Source organism: Ischnura elegans, chromosome 1, assembly GCF_921293095.1.
Source record: "Ischnura elegans chromosome 1, ioIscEleg1.1, whole genome shotgun sequence".
Lineage (NCBI taxonomy): Eukaryota > Metazoa > Arthropoda > Insecta > Odonata > Coenagrionidae > Ischnura > Ischnura elegans.
In genome coordinates this window covers 94,609,064-94,631,662 of record NC_060246.1, presented here as the reverse complement: position 1 = coordinate 94,631,662, position 22,599 = coordinate 94,609,064, and the positions used below count along the sequence as shown (strand labels likewise).

The window sequence follows — 22,599 nt, the reverse complement described above, 5'->3', positions numbered from 1 at the left end:
TATTTTCGCTTCCATCAGTTAAAAGCATTAATATCTTAATTTATCATTATATATTACTTTCATTGAATCAAAATCGTCAATATCCTCTTAATTTTGTGAAAAATTAGCGAGCAAAAGATGATTTTTGTATTGTTTCCGTAAATTAAAATTTTCGTTATTCTTTTGTTCACGTAATGGTTCCAAGTTGGGGGGAACTCGAAGGGAATACTAGAGACTGCTCTACTATAAAATATATTGCTTATTTGCGGGTGGTTATGCTTATTGAGTTCTTCACTCGCAACGCCTCGTACTGTCGGCATGGGAGCGGACGTTACGTTATTTGCCAGGTTCTTAATCAAACCAGGAGATTCTGTTCCAATACTCAAGCTAATCATCAGACGGCGGGGCTGATAGGTTTGTCTTGCATATCTTTATTCATCCACGGCGAGGATTGGCCCTCGCGGATGCTGTATACAACACATTTGTTCACATATTGATATTCTACTGTACCTAAGGCTCTTCAAGGAGGACTCACTATTTTTTCCCCCCTAGTTATCGGGGATGAGATACTGAAGGGTCAAGTTGTGGATGAAAACACAAATTTTATTGCCAAAGGACTTTATGGACAGGGGGTTAAACTCGTGAAGGTGTGTATATTCATGTGTAGATACTGTATTCAAAATCAACTATCTCACGTGTTAATTCTTCATTTATTGTTTTATGTCATGAATGTTGTAATCCGAAGTTCACCAACCTTCACAATGATTGCCCAAACTCAGGCCAACTTTATCTTTACATCGGCGTTGACTCTGGCAAAAGTCTTTCTGGTCTTAAATTTGCTCTTCTTTCCTGTTTAAGTGCCATAAATGGTCATTTCAATGTTTAGTTAGAATTCTTGGGAAAGAAGACTTCCACCAGCCTCGACTTTTCAATTGGCATGAAAGCCTAATTACATTCATGAATGAGCACCGAAGTAAGAATGCATGCCTGCCCGCACCTTATTAAAACCGTCAAGGTCGCTATTGTTGCGTAGAAAGGTTCTAGGGTATCCCAGCTTCTTGCTTTTATATGGCTTATGTGCCAGCCAGAGGCCGAAACGGGGCTTTTCGTACAAGTTTCCGGTTTTATTCTCCTCTTTTTCATGAAAGTAAGGTGAGTGGATCTGTGATATGTTTCAAATAGTATTTTTCCTTCTGGGAGGTACTGGACCATCACCTGGAAGCCACCCAACCTGGGTTGGAAATCCTCTTTCTCAGATCTTACGTAAAAACTGTCCGTAATACCCAAGTCTTGTGGTTAAGCCCTGTAAATTCTCTGAAGGTCATTTTTTATATTTTCCTCGCGAGGATAGTGGGATTTTTGACTTATTTAGAATGGCCATACATTTATTTATGACAGTTATCTGCACTTAAAATGCCATTCTCCGATACGTGACTACCTCAAATTAACATCTCCTATGTACACTTGCATGTTTTTTTGCATTGATCGAATTCCAGATAATTAGCGTTTTGATGTTGAAAATGGCTCTAATTCTTCCTGGCTATTTGAGACCCTTCATATTCTAAAGTAGTTGGTAAACAATAAATCCAGGGCAATACCACTTCATCAGATGCATTTACGGTTGTGCCATTCCATTGTTTCGTGGGATAGGCTTGCTGCTCCTACGTTGAGCAAGCTGGGGTTTTTAATAGTTGAGGTTTTCATCCTCCTGGAAAATGTTCTTATTGATGAGAATGTAATCTGGTGCCAAAGTCAGTGAAATAAAGTTGTTTGGAAATGCAAGTTTGTGCACTGCATATTTGGCAATACATATTGTGTTATACTGTGGGAAGCTACCTATTCCCCAAAAATCCAACAAACCCCTTTTTGTGTAATGCTCTCAATCATTCTTTTTGATTCTGAGTGGAAGTCCTGTATTACAGGTGCTTCTCGATTAGGTTAAGCAGTCTGTTTCACTGTCTGAGTATCAGTAGTAACATCAGGTTTTACCTCCTAATGTTTGCATAACTTTAACATGGATAAATTTCATGTGCCTATTTCTATGCTAGTTTGTACAAGATATGGCTGCTGAGAAGCCATTGTGTCTTTGCATTTTGCAGTATTACACCACCAATGCTATAATGGGAGAGGCATGCATGCATGGGATTAGATTTTCTAAGAACTGATGGCCACGCTATTATTGACTCCTCTGGCATTGATGTCCCATGTTTCTCTTTGGGCCATCAATATTTCTCTAGAGCTTTATATTTTTGCTATTGACTATTTTGCTCAAAGTTTTTTTCATTTAACAGCTTTTATTTCCTAATCTTAAATGATTTGGTTATTTTATTAGTTAAGGAGTGGTTAAGGTTAGTTATACTGGTGGATTTTAGAGTTTTCAGAATATTTTGACATTTTCTGTGACGAGGCTGTGTTAAGGAGCATGTCGGCGGCCGTCTGTTTCACTGCCTGAGCATCAGTAGTAACGTCAGGTTTACATCCTAATGTTTGCACAGCTTTTATTTGAATAATTTTCGTGTGCCTATTCCTATGCTAGTTAACTAGCATAGGAATAGGCACAAATTTGTACTAGACATGGATGCTGAGAAGCCATTGTGTCTTCCCATTTTGCAGCATCACCTCACCAATGCTGTAATTGGAGAGGCATGCTTGAATGGGATGTATTGAATGTATTTTTACTTCAAAACCAGTACCATAAATTTAGTTGATTCAATGAACGATTAAGCTCTCAAATTAAAAATGTTATATTTCAAGTTAAATAGCATTCATGGTGAATGTCTCATATAAAAAATAAATTAATATTAAAATCTTGTGATCGAAATTGTATTGACTGAGAATGTTTTGAGAGTGAAAACACTTCCCTTTAGTTCCTGTAATTGTAAACGGTAGTATTTGTTTCCTAAATATTTCAGATTTCATTGCTTTTCAAAAATATATTGTGCATTGAAACTCATGGTATTTTATTCATCTCAGAGCTGCATGTGTCATTGTGTATAGCAGTGGAATTTGGCTGATAATATCTATATTTACTTTGTTGAGGCATTAAAATCCAACACTTTTTCCAGGTGTCAGTTATTGGCGATAACGTGGATGAAATAAGTCATGAGGTGAAAACTTTCTCAAATAATTTCACATTTGTCATCACAACTGGTGGAATTGGGCCTACTCATGATGATGTTACATATGAAGGTAATTATCCTGTGCATTCCTTCTTAGGATGGAGAGCAAGGGCTTCACCATAATTTATGTGTTGTGTGAACGTCTTCATTAGCAATTCACTAATCCATTTCTCTTATAGGACTTAGTGTTTTATTCTCAAGGAAGCATAATGAACTTAAGCCTACTCATGGTTTATTTTTCTTAAAAATTCTGTAGGAAAATCATATCCAATGGATCTATATTTTCTGTTCCTTTGTTTTGCCACCCAACTGGGAATTTTCCTATGCTGTAATTCAATAATACATTTATTTTCATGGTAATTTATGCAAAGAAACTCTGCGGAACAAAGAGAATTTTGAAATACAGTTGAGAACCTCAAATCCGGAATCCCGAAACCCGGAAAACCCGAAATCCAGAACATTTGAAAATTCCTCTGCACAGTGTTTTGACTTGCCACCTCATGGCACCACTCTCCAAGCCTTGTTCTGGGATGAGTAGGAAGCTAGCACATACTATGGAAATATGCTAAGAACCTAGTCAGGGACACATAAGGATATCAAATATCAAGTACAAGAGCCTGAGCTCATGTATAAATTAATTAATTCACTAAATATACTATGAAGACCAGAAATCCAGAAAAACCAGAAATCCAGAAGCCCTTCGGTCCGGCGCTTTCTGGATTTGAGGTCCTCAACTGTATGTTCAATAGGAGGTAAAATATTGGACATTGAAAAAGCCAAAATTTCAAATATTTTGATGTAATGAGGCAACTGAATGTGATTGGTGTGATGTTGATTTCCTTTAGATTTTGTCTGGCAATACCAAAGGGAGTAAAAGGAAACAGCTGAGATTAATGCAAAAGAATATTTTAAAGTTGTATAGACAGTGACGGATAAGGATATTTCCAAAGCCAAGTTTGCTAGCTCATATTTTAATGAAGGACGATCTGTTTAATAATACCCAAGTTCAAAAAGTTAAAATGTAAGTATGAGCATAGTATTCTTTGTATTTTTTTATATTGTTTAAAGTTTGTAAGCACATGTGGACAGTAGATTTTTACTTTTCTTGATACAGCTAAATTAGTGAAGGATAATGAAAATTGAAAAAGCAGGAGCAATTTCCACAATTGTAAATTTATTGGAACTACTGGTTTCGCTTTACAGCATCATCAGGTGCAAATATATCAACTGTGCAATGTCTTAAATAGGAAAGACAGGATGGGGGTGGTGAGACGGAAAGGCGGGGGAAGGGGAAGAAAGGAAGGGAAGGGTGTCCTCGGTTTTTCCAAGCACCTTGACTGTACACCCTTCCCTTCCTTTCTTCCCCTTCCCCCGCCTTTCCGTCTCACCATCCCCATCCTGTCTTTCCTATTTAAGACGTTGTACAGTTGATATATTTGTACCTGATGATGCTGTAAGGCCCTTATTAGACGAGGTAGCCAGGCGACGTCGCCAGCGACGAACCTGGCTACCCAGCTTGTCGTGGGTCATTGATTCTTATGGGCCTTATTACACGAGGGTAGCCAGCGATGTAGCCACACTTTGGCGACTGACTGGCTACCGAGCCCCGTCGCCACTCCGGTCGCCACTGGCTACCCATACTGGCGACGCTGCGTTGTAGCATACGGAGCTTATTACACGAGGTCGCCAGGCTACTCGGTCAGTACACCTCGCTTGGTACTGCTCACTGTTGTGTTGTGTTCTGTTGTGAGTGGGTGAGTTGTTCAGTATGTCCACTAGGGTGGGCCGAAAAAAGGTTTTTTTTCCTGATCAAATTTGCCCTATGCGGGAAAGTTGCGAAGTGATATAAGGATCTCGCACACAAAATTTTTTTCAAATCGGATAATATTAACCACTGCCGCCCGAGCTCTAAAGTTTAAAATTTTGCGAAAAATCAGGCTGATTTCAGAATCAAACGGCTATTAAGACGGGTTTTATGAAAATATGGGATAATGGATAATATCAAAGAGTGTATACATGTTTATAGTTCATGAAAATGAAATTTGAAGTTTTTTTGACAAAATCTATGGTTAAAAAAAGTCTATGAATTAACAACAAAATTATAGTATAGACCACCCGCACAACACAACTCATTTTTGCCTACATTTCTAAAACTCCATTTTGGGGGCTAAATTGCAGGTAAAATAATATTTATTTCGATTGAATTTCATTTCTTATCAAATAAATCATCATATGGTAGTAAATAATCCCACCAAAAGTATTAATAAGGTAAATTATTTGAAATTAACATCAATCATAATGACGAATAACGTACCTGTGGAGCTATTTTCAACAAGAAATTCAGCCAAGGCTGAGAAAAAACAGAACCTGAACACCAAGCATTTCACTAAGTAGCTCCCTGCTAGTTTCGTAAAGAAACTACCCAGAACTCACCACGAGGAAGAGGCTACCATCGAGTTACACCCGTGTCCCCCCCAAGCCAACCTTCCGAAGGACACGATTGTGAAAGCACATCAGTTACTCTGACAAAATTATTTTGTGATTTTTTTCAAATTTCAGCTGAATTTCTCCAATTCTTATGCACGATAATGCCCATCCATGCCTGCGTTCTATACTGCACACGGATTTTGATGCTAACATTATCATTTTATACCATCCTTTCAACTGCTTGTGTATGGCAGGGAAAAGGTAGGTACTTCTAATACAGATCTTTCCGTAACAAGGTCTTCCAAGTTTTTGTTTGCCATCCCAGCTACTATTGGTGGTTGATTTACCTCATTTGATTCCCAGTCAACCAATTCAATATAATTTTGAGCATCGAAGTTTAGAAAGATTTTGTGCTTTCCCGGCGAATGGACTGAGTGAAGAGTTCTCGGGATCGCCACCGGGTCAGGAACTCCATATCTGCCGACGTTTCGATGTCCAACTCGGTCATCGTCCTCAATGCTGTGAAGTGTTCATTCACAGCATTGAGGACGATGACCGAGTTGGACATCGAATCGTCGGCAGATATGGAGTTCCTGACCCGGTGGCGATCCCGAGAACTCTTCACTCCATCGAGGGTTAGCTTTGGAAAATTCGAATTTCCTCGATTCCTCCTGCTGAGTTTCTTTCGATTTCAATGCATTCGTGATGGCCATTGCACGAATTTGCCAGCGTTCATCGGCTAACATTGCAAGCGGAATAACATTTCCCTGAATCATAGATTAGCGGCGTAATTTGATGTCTCTATCTATATATTTCATAAGAAGAATCATGTTCATATTATGCTTCGGGCCTTCTGTTCAATATTGTCTCAATTTTATTGAAAACCGCATTGGAGCGTAAACTTCGATAACAAATTTTGCCTGGGTCATCAGTTCTTTTGACGGTGCTGAACGATAGTTCATTGCAATGAAGCAGGCAAACAAACCAATGCAAAGGTCTTCTTAGGGCCATTTCCATTCTCCTGATTACTCCGGCATGGCTTCCGGTGTTAACCTCAGTTCCATCGCACACAATTGTTTGGAGTCCATCGGTAATGATCATTTCCTCCCCTAGAAAATTCGTGATGGAATCTTAGAGGCCAATAGCTGCCGACACATGGGGTGACATGCATAAGTAGCGTGAACCGGGCTCTTGAACGAGAGTTACACGCTCTTCCACTATTGTTTTTCACTTTGATTGACTATAAACGGAAGCAGAGTCTTTCCTCACGTCGAAGTAAAGCGCTTGCAGTTTAACAGTTCCCACATTCCTCCGAAGACACGTGCGCAATCTTTCTCTTTCCCTTCTAACTTTGTTCTTGTCAACAAAAAGTACATCGACTCCTTGAGTAACCAACCCGATATCTATTAGGTGCGCAGATGCAAGTGCTGCAGAGGTATGGTTTGATATGCAGAATTATTCACAGGATGATGCAAATCTTGGCAATTTCAAATTACTTACACTAACCTTTTTCCATGAAATCCTCTCCTTCACTTGCATTACATAACTCTCTGTTCAATGCCATTTCCTCACCTGAGTATTCCGAACTGAAGTGTTATGACAAAATAGGGTGGAACATTCGGGTGTTCCTTTTTTCTTTCCAACCTGCAAAGCCTCGTCTTCCTATTTTTGAACTCCTGCACATCGATGGCGCCTATCTTAATTTTCCTGCCACTTCTCTGTCCTTAGGGAATTCCCATTCTAAACAAGGCATTTTCGAAAAAATATCACAAACAGAATCAGTCTCACTAAAGCAACTTACATGCCGCAACATCAAAAAGCTGACGTTCGAGACGAAGGAAGTCTTGCTTCAGATCAATGAAAGCATTCTTGTTGACAGATCGAAGAATATTGCGATTATTTCCATGATATTGAATAACTCGTCAAATAATTTGCCTATAACGAACAACTGGGATAGAGGATCTATGCCAAATGCCTTCAATGGCATAAGCCACTGTCTCCGCGATTCCCGGCAGAGAACTAATGGTATTTTAACTTTATTATTCTTCTTCTTCTTCAATGTTCCGAGAGTACAAAAACATTTTCACCATCCCTTTTTAAGTGGGCAAATCATTACCCATGAAATTTTCGGGTGCAACAAATATCACGTACTTCACTCCACACCTGGTACACTTTCCCTCTATTCTAAAACCATTGCGTCAATCCTCCCGTAATCCTTTGGATTGTTGGTTGGGGGGACACGGGTGTAACCGTAGCCACCGAGGTGTAACTCGATGGTAGCCTCTTCCTCGTGGTGAGTTCTGGGTAGTTTCTTTACGAAACTAGCAGGGAGCTACTTAGTGAAATGCTTGGTGTTCAGGTTCTGTTTTTTCTCAGCCTTGGCTGAATTTCTTGTTGAAAATAGCTCCACAGGTACGTTATTCGTCATTATGATTGATGTTAATTTCAAATAATTTACCTTATTAATACTTTTGGTGGGATTATTTACTACCATATGATGATTTATTTGATAAGAAATGAAATTCAATCGAAATAAATATTATTTTACCTGCAATTTAGCCCCCAAAATGGAGTTTTAGAAATGTAGGCAAAAATGAGTTGTGTTGTGCGGGTGGTCTATACTATAATTTTGTTGTTAATTCATAGACTTTTTTTAACCATAGATTTTGTCAAAAAAACTTCAAATTTCATTTTCATGAACTATAAACATGTATACACTCTTTGATATTATCCATTATCCCATATTTTCATAAAACCCGTCTTAATAGCCGTTTGATTCTGAAATCAGCCTGATTTTTCGCAAAATTTTAAACTTTAGAGCTCGGGCGGCAGTGGTTAATATTATCCGATTTGAAAAAAATTTTGTGTGCGAGATCCTTATATCACTTCGCAACTTTCCCGCATAGGGCAAATTTGATCAGGAAAAAAAACCTTTTTTCGGCCCACCCTAATGTCCACGCCAGTTGAGAAAATGCCTACATCTTCTGATTCAGTGGAAGGGATACGCGGAGAGAAGAAGAAAAAAGAAGAGCCGCAGAAAGACGACCAAAAGAAAAAGCATGAAGAGCTCGTGAAAAAGTGCCAGAAGTTAGCAACAAAAAGGAAAAAAATAAGGCTTATTATAGGATTATACATTACACTCCTGATTATCTGGGTTAATCACGGGGAGAGGCGGCAGGACTAATCGGGAAACACAGATAATCCAAACTTTACTCTTATTTCCTGTAATTATCATAATTTATGTAAATAAAATAATCTAATATTACTTATGCACATTGTCTATTATTTTAGATTGTTTTCCGGAATCGTTGAGAGCTTTCTCTTCCCAACTGTGATCTTATTCGCAGTGACAACTATATTGTTCTCATGTTCCTACTGCTACATGTAATATCTGGTTTCCGAAAACCACTTCCCCCTCTGTTTACACCTCTACTATTCCCTTCTTTTCCAGTTTGCCCTTGACTGGTAATGGCGTAAACATTCCCAAGTGTGACAAAATCTCCGGTTCCCTTGGGCCAAATTCAACCGCATGAGAAGGCCATCGCAATAATTGCACACTTTCAATATGAACTATTCAATTAAAGATCATAGGTAATATTTATCTGAATTTACTAATGGTTATCCATTGAGGAATCCTCTAAAATGAAGCAAGTGTTTATTTCCTGCCGCAGATTGTTGTGTGCAATGCAATGTAGAGCAGACGTCCAAGTAAACTTGTCAGCAAATAGATAAAATTATTCCACTTTAAGAATGGGATTCTAATGGGAATAATTAGCCCAGTATAGCGTTGTATTTTTAACCTTTCCCGTACTGTACACGTATATATACGTGTGGACATTTCCTGACCCAGGAGACAATGGGCGTATATGTACGTGTGAGATTTTCCCAGCCAGGAGAACGAAAGCTGTATATATACGTTTTCTAGCTCTCTCCCTTTTAGGACGGTCGTGGGTTTACGTCGTCTTTGTCTCGGGACCCAACTCTTCGGGGTTTAGGATTAACCCTCGGAATCCGGGAGCAGGTACCCGGACCCTTCGTCTTTTATAACCCCTCTCAGCGGTAAGGGACAGCGGTCATACAATTGTTTATACAGTCAATTTTCAAAATAAATATTTGTTCATTTCTCAAGAAATATAAACTAAGAATTCGATTGTTGGTCTTTTGAGCTGCATTTACAATTTTTAAACGAAATTCTACGATAAATATTAACTTATATCTCGATTCCAGTGTAATTATCATGTTATGATTGATAATGCTTACCCGAAATTGTTTTTTAATATTTTTTCTGCGTTACCACTCGCAAAATGAGAACATCAAACGTCTGAACCCAAGAACGACTGAGACAGAAGTGAAGGGAAACTTTATAACCAAAAAGAATTGTGGGTATGTGAAGGAGAATGAACTTTACTCATTCTGAGAAATACGTTTCTATACTGATGGGTAGAATTCCAGAGAAGGTCTTCATGAGTTATTTCAGCCCGTGGTGGAGCGTATTTTCCAAACAAAATGAGGGATTTAAGAAATTCCGAGAAAAAACATAATTATACTGATGGATGCAATTCCAGAGAAGCTCCACAGGTGTTCTGAATGTCCGTGTGGAGCATACTTTCCAAGGGATACCAAGGTTGCCTGTGACAAACAAAGAGCTTTTCTTGCGAGGATTTTTTTTACCTCGAGTAATGCATTTCGGAGAAATAGTTAATGAGATTTTTGGAAGGGTTTGAATTCGATAAGAAAAATTTTAGTAGCATATATTTGGCATTGAAATGATTGATGCATTAAATCCGTTAAAATTGACCTTAGAACTTCGTTTAAAATTTGACAATGTTCAGAAAAAAATAAGGAATTCAATTTAAAGTCTGCAATTTACGTGCAAGCAACAATAATCCATTTGATAAATACATATAAGCAATCCATAAGTTGACCTCGAACCAATGCCGCAGGTATGGTCGTAAACCCGGAAAGGAGGGAGCACATCAACCCTTGCAGTCCGAGATAATGCGGAGTCCCCGCTGCGAGGGGGCGAAAAAGGTTGGAGCTCAGAGGGTGTAATAATCCGCTAGACCCTTCTTAACGAATGCCCTCCAAAACTACTCCGTACCACGAGAAAGAAGAGTCTCTTGGGGCTCAGTGCAGCAGTCATGCTAAGACGAAAACTCCGCCGTCTCGAAAGGGTTAAAGAAATGCAAATATCTTGGTGCTTTTGCGTCGGATTTTATTTTTTTTATAAAGATCACAGAAGACTTCAAGGGCCTGTGAACTCATGCTTGGTTAATCTGCAACCCGGACAAACGGCAGCTGGATAATCGGGAGCCACATTTTATTCAAAGACCAATGCCTCCACCTCAAGCCATAGCTGTCATGAGCAAACTGCTGTGGTGGCAAAAGGGGGCCACTTCTTAAGAGCTTATCATTGTTTAGTGCTTAGTGTTGTTCAGTGAAGTGGAAGGCCAGACTATCCCAAATCTCAAAAATGTGGTACATGCCATACTTGCATGCCCCTGACTTTCAAATAAAATCTTTACTGGAATATTTCATGGCAGAATCTGTTGCCTCCTATAATGTATAGGGTATAATGTTTTCTATAAAACCTATGGATGATTCCATCAGTATTTTGCTCATCAACTTGGAATTCAGTACAGTGTATCCCTGGCATGAGGAACTAAATTTAAACTATAAATTTGACTAGATTTTCTGCAATAATTAAGGAAATGGGTGGGATTCACAGTAAGAGGAAATTTCAGGGAAAGTGCACCATGAATTTGATATTAATACGTGTGGCCACTTAGAATATGGATCCACTTTTCCATGGATGATCTATAAAGGAAAAGCTTAGAGATTTGTGCAGATGTGGTAAAGACAAGGAGGATTAGGGGCAAATGGCTTCATGTTAAACATGTTAAGGAGCAAATGCTGTTTGCTGGAATTTGAGTCAAATGCAACAGTGTACAGTGGAACCTCGTTAAAGCGACTACGGGCTATAGCGACACCCCCGCTATAACGAGAGATAGCCGATGCACCGTCAATTGACCCTATAATAGGCGTGTTAAAAAATTCGTTTTTACGAGACCCTTTCGGTGTTGGCTCTCGCCATAGCGAGGGTTTCACCGCCGGAAGACTTTCATCAAGACTCCTTAACCTCTGTAATTGCTAGCGATCTGTTAGAAATGAAGTTAATGGAGTGCTCAGTCTCAAATTTATGTGGTAAACTGTCGTTCGATAAATATAATGATTGACGAAACAATGCTTTGCATGATTTTTATTCAGTGCGGCGCTTATAAATTGTTGGAAGAAGTAGTCGTTATTTGAGTAAGAAAATTTAGTGATGCAAAAAAACATCGCCTTTCGTCTGGATTTATGCTTACGTTTATCGGATAGATGTTTATCTGTCGCCGCACCACTCCTGTTCCTGTATATCTGTTTGCAACAGGTATATTGGCTATTATTTGCTCCACCTCCGGTAAAGCGACAATTCGCTATAGCGAGTGTTTATTAGTGCACCGTGGGGGTCGTTATATCGAGGTTGCACTGTAATTTGGATTTAAAAAATTTCCAGAAGTAATGATATTGTATGCAAAATTAATTTGGACCAGAGTATTTGTGCACTGGCTTTTTAGCAGAAACTTCCCATAATCTTTAAAGTTTATCTAAAATGTGTTCTTTTATTTACTACATATGACTTTCATACAAGATCTTTATTTTTTTATGTAGCTGTTGCTCATGCATTTGGTGAGCCCTTATCCCCTCATCCGGAGCTTGTGAAAATATGCCAAGATTTTTTCAAAACCTCTGACCTGGATGCTCCTGCTATGAAGTTGGCATTAGTGAGTAGAATATTAGTTCTCCATCATTTTAACTGTTTGCTTGTGTTTAATTAATTTAACATAATAGAAATTCTAAGGAAATATGTATTGGCTTGATCATTCGCTTATGTATCGCTGACTCAAATGTTTGTGATTTGAAGATTCGATGTTCACATTTTCGTGCTTATTCTAAAAAAGTTATCTAATTAATTGAGCATATATTTGCTACAGGACTTTAGAACCTGACTGTGTTCAATGTTTATCCTTTTAGATTCCTAAATCGGCTGTGCTCAACTATGGGTATGACAAGAAGAAAGGTATCAGGACTCTTTATCCAATAGTATCTGTCGGAAATGTGTATATTTTTCCTGGAGTATCTCGGCTAATGAAGAATTCCTTTACTCTTCTCAGTAATGTGAGTTTTCAACACTGAAATTTAGAAATTAAAGTTCACTTCATATTATATATAGTTTGATGTTTATTATTATATATATTCTGTAAGCATAGTTTTGGTTGTCAGGGTGCTAGGTGTTAAGAACCTGCCATCCATCCAAGATGGCAGTGCTAGGGAAAGTGAACCTCTAAAATCCATGACCACTTGCAAACCTTATACCAGTACATAAAGCTATGCTCTGACAGTTAATGCCATGTATTTCTAGTTGGCCAAATGAGCAGCAGTGGGATTCACACTGATTGCATAGTGAAAAATCCCCTGAGCTAAGAATCAAAACACAGGCCTTAAGATTTCTTAATGGTTAGTGCCATGCACTTTAGAAGGCTTTCCATGGGATTTAACACGTTCAACACTGACTGACGACGATAGTCGTTCGCCGGGTGCTCTCCGGTGACGATCGTCATCCGAGCCCGCTCTCCCTTTTCAAGGCCATATACAAGAGACGCTGACCCATAGAGCTTCCGTTTTGCTTGTCAGTGGTTCATTATTGTCACTGCCTCTAGAGTTTGGCATTTTCATCAGAGTTACCATGCCAAAGTTAACCACCAAGGAATTCCTGCTGGATTTTTGTATTTTTCTGTGCTCATCGATTTTACGGCAATTATACTGTGATTTTGCTCTAGCATGAGAAATTTATTTAGAGTCATGGACTGTGATACAGTCGTCAAAACTCTGATTGCCATTCTCTTTCGACATATAAATAGTTGCAGATCTTTGAATCGACATCGATTATAGCCATCCTCATGTCGCGAATGGCTCCGGGATATCTAAATACGATGTACTATGATGTTTTTCCACAGAGAAAGAATGCTCTCACCCACCATCATGTCAGGGGAAACACTTCCTTGGTTCTTTTACGGTTCATCCATGGAAACTGACCTTGGAATGGATTATAGAAAGAATCTTTGGGTCAACTGCACAAATAATATTGGGCCTCCTCTTTTGAAGGGAAAGTAGCGGACTGGATAAATATTGACCTAACAATGCACTTCCTGTAGAGGTTAGAGATGAAAGTTGAAAGGTGCGTAAGCCATCGATGAAAAACATTCCCAGAAAACCATCATAGTAGCAGCCCTCGGAGAATAGCTCGTGTCATCAGTCATCACGTAATCGTCAAAGTCAAGTTCCCGAAGTGTAAGATAAGGTAGTTACAGGCTATTAAGGGATGACTTAACTCCAGATCTTAGATCTTAGATCCTAGACTCTTAGATCGAATTTGAAACAAAAAGTGTTTGGACAAGAAGGGGAGTGAAACATCACGTGAAGACAAATAACCCGTCTTGCAAGTTGAAGGTCCCAGCGCCACATTCGTGGGAGAATGCTGATGAAGAAGCATTCCCGGGTAGATTCAATCGACTCTTGCTAAAAATTTCATGAGAATTTTCTTGTTGCCGAGCAAAAATTCAAAGATTTTGATAATCATTTGAATCAACCATAATGAAAAAACATTAAATCAAGTAAAAATATTTTGTGTGGGAAAACATTGTACGACCTTAAATGCGGAAACACTAAATGAGGATAATTTTTACATAGCTTGCATAGGCATTGCATCGGGACTCGAAAAAATAAACTCTAAATGCGGAAAAACATTATATGCGAAAACCTTAAATCCGGATCTGACTGTACACCTAGATTATCTTTAATGCAATCAAATTTCTATATCCTTAATAGCGGATAGTATTCACTTATGTATTTCAACATTGGCAAATAGGCATCAAGTTAATTTGAAATATTTGTATTTTGCCCTGAGCTTTTGGTATTATAATACATATGTATGTGTATAATGATATTTCTATCCCTTACTGATTTTTTCATTTTCTGTTTTAGGATATTTTTGGTAAGGATAGAGCAAGATTTTATTTGAAGGAAATATATTTAACTGCTAGAGAGACTGAAATAGCCAGTATTTTAAATAAGGTGGTTGGTGAATATCCACTTGTTAGTATTGGATCCTATCCTAACTTATTTAACAGGTAAGTGAGTAAAATACCATTGAACTTTGATGCTTGGAAATACAGTCTCTTCTGGCATTTAAGTTAACTCCTCTTTAATGGCTGCATTTTTAAGGCAGCTGATGCAACATATTGAATCTGGCTAATTCATTGTAGCTATTATGGAGTCAAGCTGACTATGGAATCAAGGGATGAGAAAAATGCTGAAGCGGCATTCCAAAAACTGAAATCTTTACTACCATCAGGTAAATGAAGGGATTGTGATTTCTCATTATATATGTATTTCAATTGGGCTCAAGTTGCTTCATGGATGTAAGTAAGCAAATTGATTGTAGAGATTTTGTGGCTTTTTCTGTGTTTTGTGATGGTTCCGTCGTACCCAAAGGTATATGGCATGCTGTTGTCTTTAAAAGTCTTGTTTAAAGTTATGTTTTGGAATGAAGCAAGCGCAATAATTCAGAGATGTTAGCAAAGCAGTATACATGTATTGGTGTGAAGCAGTGGCAGTCTCTAATACAATGCCAGGTGTGCCAAATTGAACTTTCCAAGCCCCGTAAGAGTTTTCTCTGCTGAATGGAGGTGACCTAATTCTCCTACTGGCCACAATAATTACTGGGCATTCAAATGGACATTTTCATAATCTCCCTCATGAATATTACTATAGAGGATCCTCGCTGCGCCTCTGGTGACCTGTCTGTATCTTATTCATTTGGATAATGAAGTCCTCTTCACTAGAGGTGGGAATTTTGGCTCATTTTGTTGATTTGGTTCACGGGATTTGATTCGTGGCAATAAAGTGTTCATAATGAACTGAGTGAATACTGAATCCATGTGAATCTTGAATCCATCTGTCAACTAAATGTGAATCTGTCAACTTATTGCATTTAATATGATGGGTGGCTATTCCCTGTGATTATTATTTTTCATTTTAATGATTTTATCATCATCATCAATAAATTTTTAATGGCCAAGATTGGGAAAAACTCTAAAATAACAGAGAATTCGAAAATATGAGCTCAAACATGCATTTTTTCAACAGTGCAGTGTAGAAAGCCTCAAAAATGTCTAAAAACATTTGGGAGTAAATAATATATGAAATTATTATAATTATTACCAAAAAATTATATAGTGGAATACTTATTTTATTCATGAAGCATCAGGTTTGGCAACCCCTGGGAAATGAAGTACATACTACTCTAGCCCTTTTTTATCCAACCAACTATGCAGGTCTACCCAAAGAGGAATGTTTGAATTTCAAAATTTTGTTAGAGACAAAATGAAAAAGTAAATAAATGTATTCAATCTAAGATGATCATTAACCTTGAATGGACTAATTTCTGATGTTATTGTTAAATAACTGCTTCAGGCCTTACTCTGATGAATGGTTTCTAAGAAAATAACATTATGAACATTTCAGAATCGATTCTCTGTATTCATGAAAGCAATATGTATTCAGTTTTATTCTTCAGATTAGGACCTGTAAGAGAATTGTGATTTTGTATTCAAATCAAACAAATAAATTGTTTTATTATCTAATGTAAAACATATTTTGGTGTAATTTGATAGGTTTAATTGTGAATTACGATCCAGAGCCTCTTCATAATTCCTATGAGAAAATCCAAAGGCTCGTGAGTGATGACGCACAACTTGAGAAAGAAAGTGAATTCAGAAAATCAGTGAAAGATAGTATGAAGATCCTTGAAGAATATGCAAGAAAGTTCAGGTATGATCCACCATTCCCAATGGAAACTATTGAGATCATCTCCATAAAATGCCATGAATTCATGTATGTAGTGAAGTAGTTTACTCTTGAAAGCCTAAAGAAAAGCTTGGTCCCATTATTGCAGCTTTCAATCTTGAATAAGATTCAAAAAATGTTTAATGGGGTAATTTTTGTGTGCATTCTCATAATTTTCTTGTGGCTAGTGGCTGTGTTTATACATTACACTCCGGTTAATTGGGACATTTCGGGACGTACGCACTTTGCCCCAATTAGGCGAATTCTCTTGTATACAGGCATAAAAAACTTTGAAATGGGAGAAAGAAGACTAAAGAATGTTTATAATGCAAACAAAGTTTATTAAATTATTAATTTGATCAATAAATCAGCAAGTTTGGTTGATTTATTATCATTTTTAAGAATTATATCAAATTTAGTTGAAAATATTTTTCACAGCCTCGAGCGACACTGAATGAATGTCTTTTACTAAGTCCTATTAAAGAAAAAAATCACCGTTAATTAGTTAATAAAATATGATTCCTAAATATTTCATATAGTTATAAACATGCAGAGTACTTGCTGTTCAAATCTTATCTCTTCGTCCGAGGAATTTGTCTGATGTACTCTGCTGCTCTCTCGTCATCCTTGTTATACGTAAAAGGTCGGCATGGAAATTCAATGATGACAATGAACTACCTTCATTGCCTTTTGCATGAAGAAGAGTCTTAACCCCTCAATTAACCTCCTTACATTTGGAGTATGTAACTCAGCTTTTCTTATTATTTAAAATTTTGGATCCAGATCCGATGTCTCTTGCGACTTTGAATGCGATGTATCCGATGAAGGGCTATATCCATGGATATTTGGATCCGAGGTATCCGATCCGACCATCCTTATTTTTTTTATAGAAAAATGAAATTTCATGAATATCATTAGTATTTGCTATTAGCTATTATTTTATAATCTCTCTTAAGGAGTCTCTTGTTGCTAATATTTAGAGTTTTTAGAATAATATTAGATAATTTGATGATGTAATTACTGCCCTGTTATCTAGGCCTGGTGAAGTTGTTCTGTGCTTTTCTGGAGGAAAGGGAAGCTCAGTTTTGCTTCATTTGTGGTATGCAGTTCTTTCCAAAGTAAATGTGACACCTCTGACTTCGATTCCGGCTGTAAGATTTGAGGATGGTCACAGTAAAGAGGAATTGAATGCATACATTCAGGATACATCAGAGAGGTATGCCAATCATTGTTATTTGGTGAAAAGTGATTGAAATTTAGCATGAAAATGTGTAGTTGAATCTCATAATGTAACTATGGCACTTCTTTTGAGCAGATATAAACTTGATTTGGTGACAGTAGATGGCTCAGAAGAGAAAAATCTCAAGGACTTCCTCAATACAAGACCATACATTAAGGTTGTACTGGCTGGTGTAAGGAAGAGTCATGTCTCAAAAGGTCTGTGTTGGTTATAATTATGTATAAAATATGGATTTCTAATGCAATATACCCTGTATTCCAGGCTAAATTTAGCACTTGCATTTTAAATTATATTTTGTATGCCTCCTAGTATTGTTCTAGAACCATATTTTTCTCATTTAAAGTAGGTCTAATTTGTTTTGCATAATATTTTTTTCTCTAAAATAGGTGCAATTCATTTTTATATAGGAAGTAGATGATTCAAATTTGTAGTGATAATTATTCACCTTGAGATAAAATTTGTGTAATAAAATTCACATCAGTTATTTAAACTTCAAAAAAATGATTATATAGATGGGCGTACATATCCCTTAAGTAAAATGAACTTCTGAATCATATGCCAGAACCAGCCTTGGTGGCAGCGAGGTAAACTCCTCGTCTGCTAGATGGAAGGTTGCGAGTTTTAGTCCCACTTGGGTAGGTTGCTACTATCGAGGGCATGGGTGTTAGTGATAGTCCAAAGTTAATTGTTAGAATCCCATGATGTTAAGGCTGTGATGTTTTCGGAGAGGTGAAGATAAGAAAAAAACATTTCCATAGGGTGGTTATAAAAGTATTAACGGGGAATGGGTCGAATTTACACTAATCCAAAATCAAATCTCTTTCTTGGAATCAAATCTCGAATCCGTATTCTCAAAATTCATACATTTTTGAGTATTTAAACTGACAAAATGGATGTTTATTCATCTCTAGGGAGAAATGTTTCATAAGCAGTTAAACGAACAGATAAATGAGTGATGCCACTCCTAGTTCCTACATTTGCCTACAGGAAGTGCTACATATTAGCGGCTCTTACATGGACCATAAAAAAAATAATTTTGGAAAGCACCAATAAGATGTCTAAAAACAATTTCAAATCCTAAGGCTTAGGAAACCCTGGGAAGCTCGATCTAAACAATAGTGACTTCGAAGTTGTCTTATTTCCTATTTAGAGTGAGCTATTGCACTCCTAAATTTTAGTTTCTGTAAGAACAATTGGTATCATTAATGTACAAGTCTTTTACATTGTAACTGTAACAAAGGTAAGGATGTAATTTAGAATCCTTTGTGTTCTAGTTTGAATCTTACTGAATCCACATATTAATCTTTGAATCCTTTAGTCTTGGTAATTTGATGGATTTGTGGCAGATTTGATGACCGATCCCGAGTATTAAAGTTGGAAAATTGTGCAACCTCTATTTGGTATGAATTTAACTACACACTGTAAGCATGAAATGAAATTTTCAGTCCTTTTATATTAATGTAATTATAATATTCTCTCAAACTATTAATACTTTGTCAACATTTTTTTATTATTGAAATAAAATGTACATAGTTGCACTTTCCAAAAGTAATGAATGTGTGCCAATTATGGTTTTCCATTCACCTATCCACCCTCTCTATCTTGGATTGACCATTTTTTCCACCTACATTCCCTTCCCCTAGCTCTTACTAATCCTATCCTCACTCCTTTCTCAGTTACCCTTTTGGGGACTTCTCTCCCCTACCTCCTTGCTTCGCTATTTATTCCCACCTCTCCATTTCTAATGACATGCGGCTTCTCTCTCACCAGGGTCCGGAACCCCCCCCTGAAATATAAAACAATTATTTTCCTTCATAAAAGAAAACAAAATATTAAAAAATCATGAATTTTCAAATTATTTTTTTAACAAATGAAGTTTTTTTTTCGATTATGAAAAGTTTTAAAATTAGTTTAAAACCCATTACTTAGTACCCTATTTTAAAAAAAAACTTCACCCCTAGTTTTGAACCCCCCTGAATGAAATTCCTGGCTATGCCACTGTCTTTCACCCTGCCCTTTCTGTTCTTCTCCACCCCCTTGGCCATCCCGTTTCTGTGGTTCCTTTCCCAGTGTTATTCTTCTACAGTTATGACTAGAGTCCACCTTCTACACCAGGGTTTTAGTTGTATTTTTTCTCACTATCTCTCCACTGTATATCTGTTTCCCACCCCTTTCTCAAAGGTATAAAATAAATGTTAAGTTTTTGTAGCAGTCTATGTTGTCTACTACAATGTTTCGTAACTGGTGATAGCTCTTTTAGCCGAAGTGCATCATACACATTAAATACTTGTGGAAAAGTGCAACTACCTTTTATTTCAATATGTTGAACTTCCACTGTATCATGCGTGAATCGGTTGAACTTATTTTTTAAAATTACATATATGTATACATCCTATAGGATATAGGTTTAAAGAAAATGTATTAATTTTGTATTTCTGCATGTTGAACTTAGGTCTACAAATTGACTTGAGTGATTGCAGTTCTGAAGAAATGGATTGTAAGAAAAATTATCCAATTTTTAATTGGAACTATGGTGATATTTGGAAGTTTTTGCGTTGTCTTAATTTGCCATACTGCAGTCTGTATGATATTGGGTAAGTTGTAATTTTTTTGGTTGTTCTTTCATAAACCTCCTTAATTTCATTTCATCTAGTTACAATAATTAAAAATCATTCTTTAACAGATATACTTCTTTGGGAAGCAGAGATGACAAGGCACCAAACCCAAAATTAGTATCTGCAGACCTGATGTATTCTCTTGGAGCTAGAAGAGGCTCATACTACTACCCGGCATACAAATTAACAGATTGGAGTGCTGAACGATTAAAATGAATCATGAAGAAATGAGAAATGAAATGAGAATGTAAAATTTCAAATTTTTATACCCTGTAAGTAGTGCTTGTTTATTTACGCTCTGGTTAGGTCGTTTTGCCTTTTGCATTCTTCTTTTTCGGAATCCTTCCAAAAATATGGAATTATTGCCTTAAATATTCTCCTCGTGAACTCTGCTTCATTTGCAAGTAAAATAGATTCCCAAACATGTACAGCCAGTTAGAGAAACATATTTCCAAGGAGCTCAGTGGTCATCATCATTCCTCCTGAAAGCAGTGAGCAGATGTTTGTTGGGGATTGGTGGCCAAAAGGATTAGAGCAATTGGCTATGGATCAATGAGTTCCATGTTCGAATGTGTGGTGATGAAGCCTTTGGGCACCTCAAACAGAAAAATTACCATGGTGTGAGATGGCTCTTGGAATGGAACTCCCCTTCCCACTGTGAATGTGTGATATGTATTTCTTAGGGTGTGAGGGGAAAATACCGTATTTTTCTGAATGTAGTACCCCCTTTTTTTCCCAAAATGCCCATGAAAAAAGCGTGTCCTATGTCTATATTCTGTGGCTCACTGTAATATATGATCTTCTGGACAAATAAAATTATTATTATTATTAAGGGGGGACTATATTCAAACCCATTTTTTTAATTTTTTCCCGAAACTCAAGCCTCAAAATAAGGGGGGGGGGGGACTATATTCAGAGGGGGACTATATTCGGAGGAATACGGTACTGTTCCCGCTAACCTGAAATGTATATGTCTATTGGTTAGCCTTGAGTGTATACTACCTTCAACTATCCAACCAATCTTTGGGTTGATGCTCTTGGGTGACTTTACTTGTTGTTCCCTAGTTTCTTGTTTATCTAAGTAGCCTCTTTACTTATTGACTATACAAGAGGCCCACTTGACTATAGCATCGTAATGTGACCTTTTGAGTTCTATATTGAACCCTACCATCTTAAGCTTAAAATGACCCTGTATATTGCTCAATGTGACATTTGCTTTGGCCTGTCAGCTCCAAAATGCGGTTTGCGAGTACATGACATTATTTTGCAGTGATGGTGGCCAGATGCTTTGGGCTCTCAGGGGAAACATCACAGGAATTTTTGGCATCTCATTGTTTAAACAGTGTTTAAAGGTTAATTTGCTTTCATTGCACATCCTTGAAAGACTTACAGGGACTATCTAAACCCTTATGTGTGACGTTTGGAGCAAAATCTACCACAGTGCTAAATGCTCACCGGTCTTACATTTTTGGTGTAATTTTGTGTATTGAAATTGCTCATTTTTACTGTAAGGCTAATGTTAAATGTAACCGGAAATGATAGTGGTCATGTGATGTTTTTAATTTTTATTAAAATATTTTACATGGCCTGTAATGGAAATCTCAGTAATTTCCAGCATGAAAGCTACAATTAATAATTTTCAGAAAATATACAGTAATTTATTCATTCTATGGCTGAAAGAAAGTTCAAACATTTTATGTTTTGTCAAAATAATTCTTCTAGAAGTAAGGCATGGAAATCAAAGTCTCATAATGACTCATTTTGCCTGTTGTTAATTTTTTTTCCACGTGATCGAGTTGAGTTTTTCTGGTAACTATAAGGTCTTCATCACGTGCAGCGGCAGCGGTCTTTCGGACAGTTTGATGGATACACGATGCATTTATCTTGGCAGTATACATCAGCTCCTTCTTGACCAGCTATTTCTCCCACAGCCTCACAGGTGTCCCTGCAATATTTTTTAATCATTTGAATTCTCTGTCAAGAAAATTTGCATGAGTGTAGTTTGAAATAATCCTTTGCAGTTGTTTTCTATAGCATTTAATTTTGATTACAGAGTATAATTTTGAAAGCTTTTACTATCTTCAATTTTAATGTCTTTTTGATGAGAAAACAATTTAGTTAAGTTGAGGGGAAATCTTTTGCATATCTATCTCTCAACTAAGGGAACATCATTTGACTCCGTGACCTAGTTAATGTTTGAAAAAATACTTAGTTCATGTTTTGTATCTAATCAAATGACTATGCTAATATAGCTAATAATAAAATATATTAC

At 37.1% G+C, this 22,599-nt stretch overlaps 2 protein-coding genes across 5 annotated transcripts in view; one reads left to right on the top strand and one right to left on the bottom strand.

Annotated features, from left to right (window-relative positions):
* Positions 1-67: 67 nt before the first annotated feature.
* Positions 68-22,599, top strand: part of LOC124166471 (FAD synthase-like) — a 32,381-nt gene continuing 9,849 nt past the window's right edge. The window contains exons 1-12 of one of the 2 annotated variants that reach the window (XR_006866440.1): positions 68-393; positions 532-626; positions 3,045-3,168; positions 12,237-12,349; positions 12,600-12,743; positions 14,610-14,755; positions 14,891-14,979; positions 16,301-16,457; positions 17,509-17,688; positions 17,788-17,909; positions 20,165-20,306; positions 20,396-20,599. Coding sequence is in view for 1 of the 2 variants with exons in the window: in XM_046544004.1 (XP_046399960.1) it covers positions 174-393; positions 532-626; positions 3,045-3,168; positions 12,237-12,349; positions 12,600-12,743; positions 14,610-14,755; positions 14,891-14,979; positions 16,301-16,457; positions 17,509-17,688; positions 17,788-17,909; positions 20,165-20,306; positions 20,396-20,543 (1,680 nt within the window). In the remaining variant the exon portion in view is untranslated. Of the gene's footprint in view, positions 394-531; positions 627-3,044; positions 3,169-12,236; positions 12,350-12,599; positions 12,744-14,609; positions 14,756-14,890; positions 14,980-16,300; positions 16,458-17,508; positions 17,689-17,787; positions 17,910-20,164; positions 20,307-20,395; positions 21,874-22,599 lie in introns of those variants that run through there. The other variant, XM_046544004.1, reaches the window with a different exon arrangement.
* LOC124166491 overlaps positions 22,119-22,599 on the bottom strand; it is an 87,574-nt gene continuing 87,093 nt past the window's right edge. For all 3 annotated transcript variants that reach the window (XM_046544023.1, XM_046544029.1, XM_046544034.1), the window contains one exon: positions 22,119-22,272. In XM_046544023.1, the coding sequence (XP_046399979.1) occupies positions 22,155-22,272 (118 nt within the window). In that variant the 3' untranslated portion in view covers positions 22,119-22,154. The remainder of the gene's footprint in view (positions 22,273-22,599) is intronic.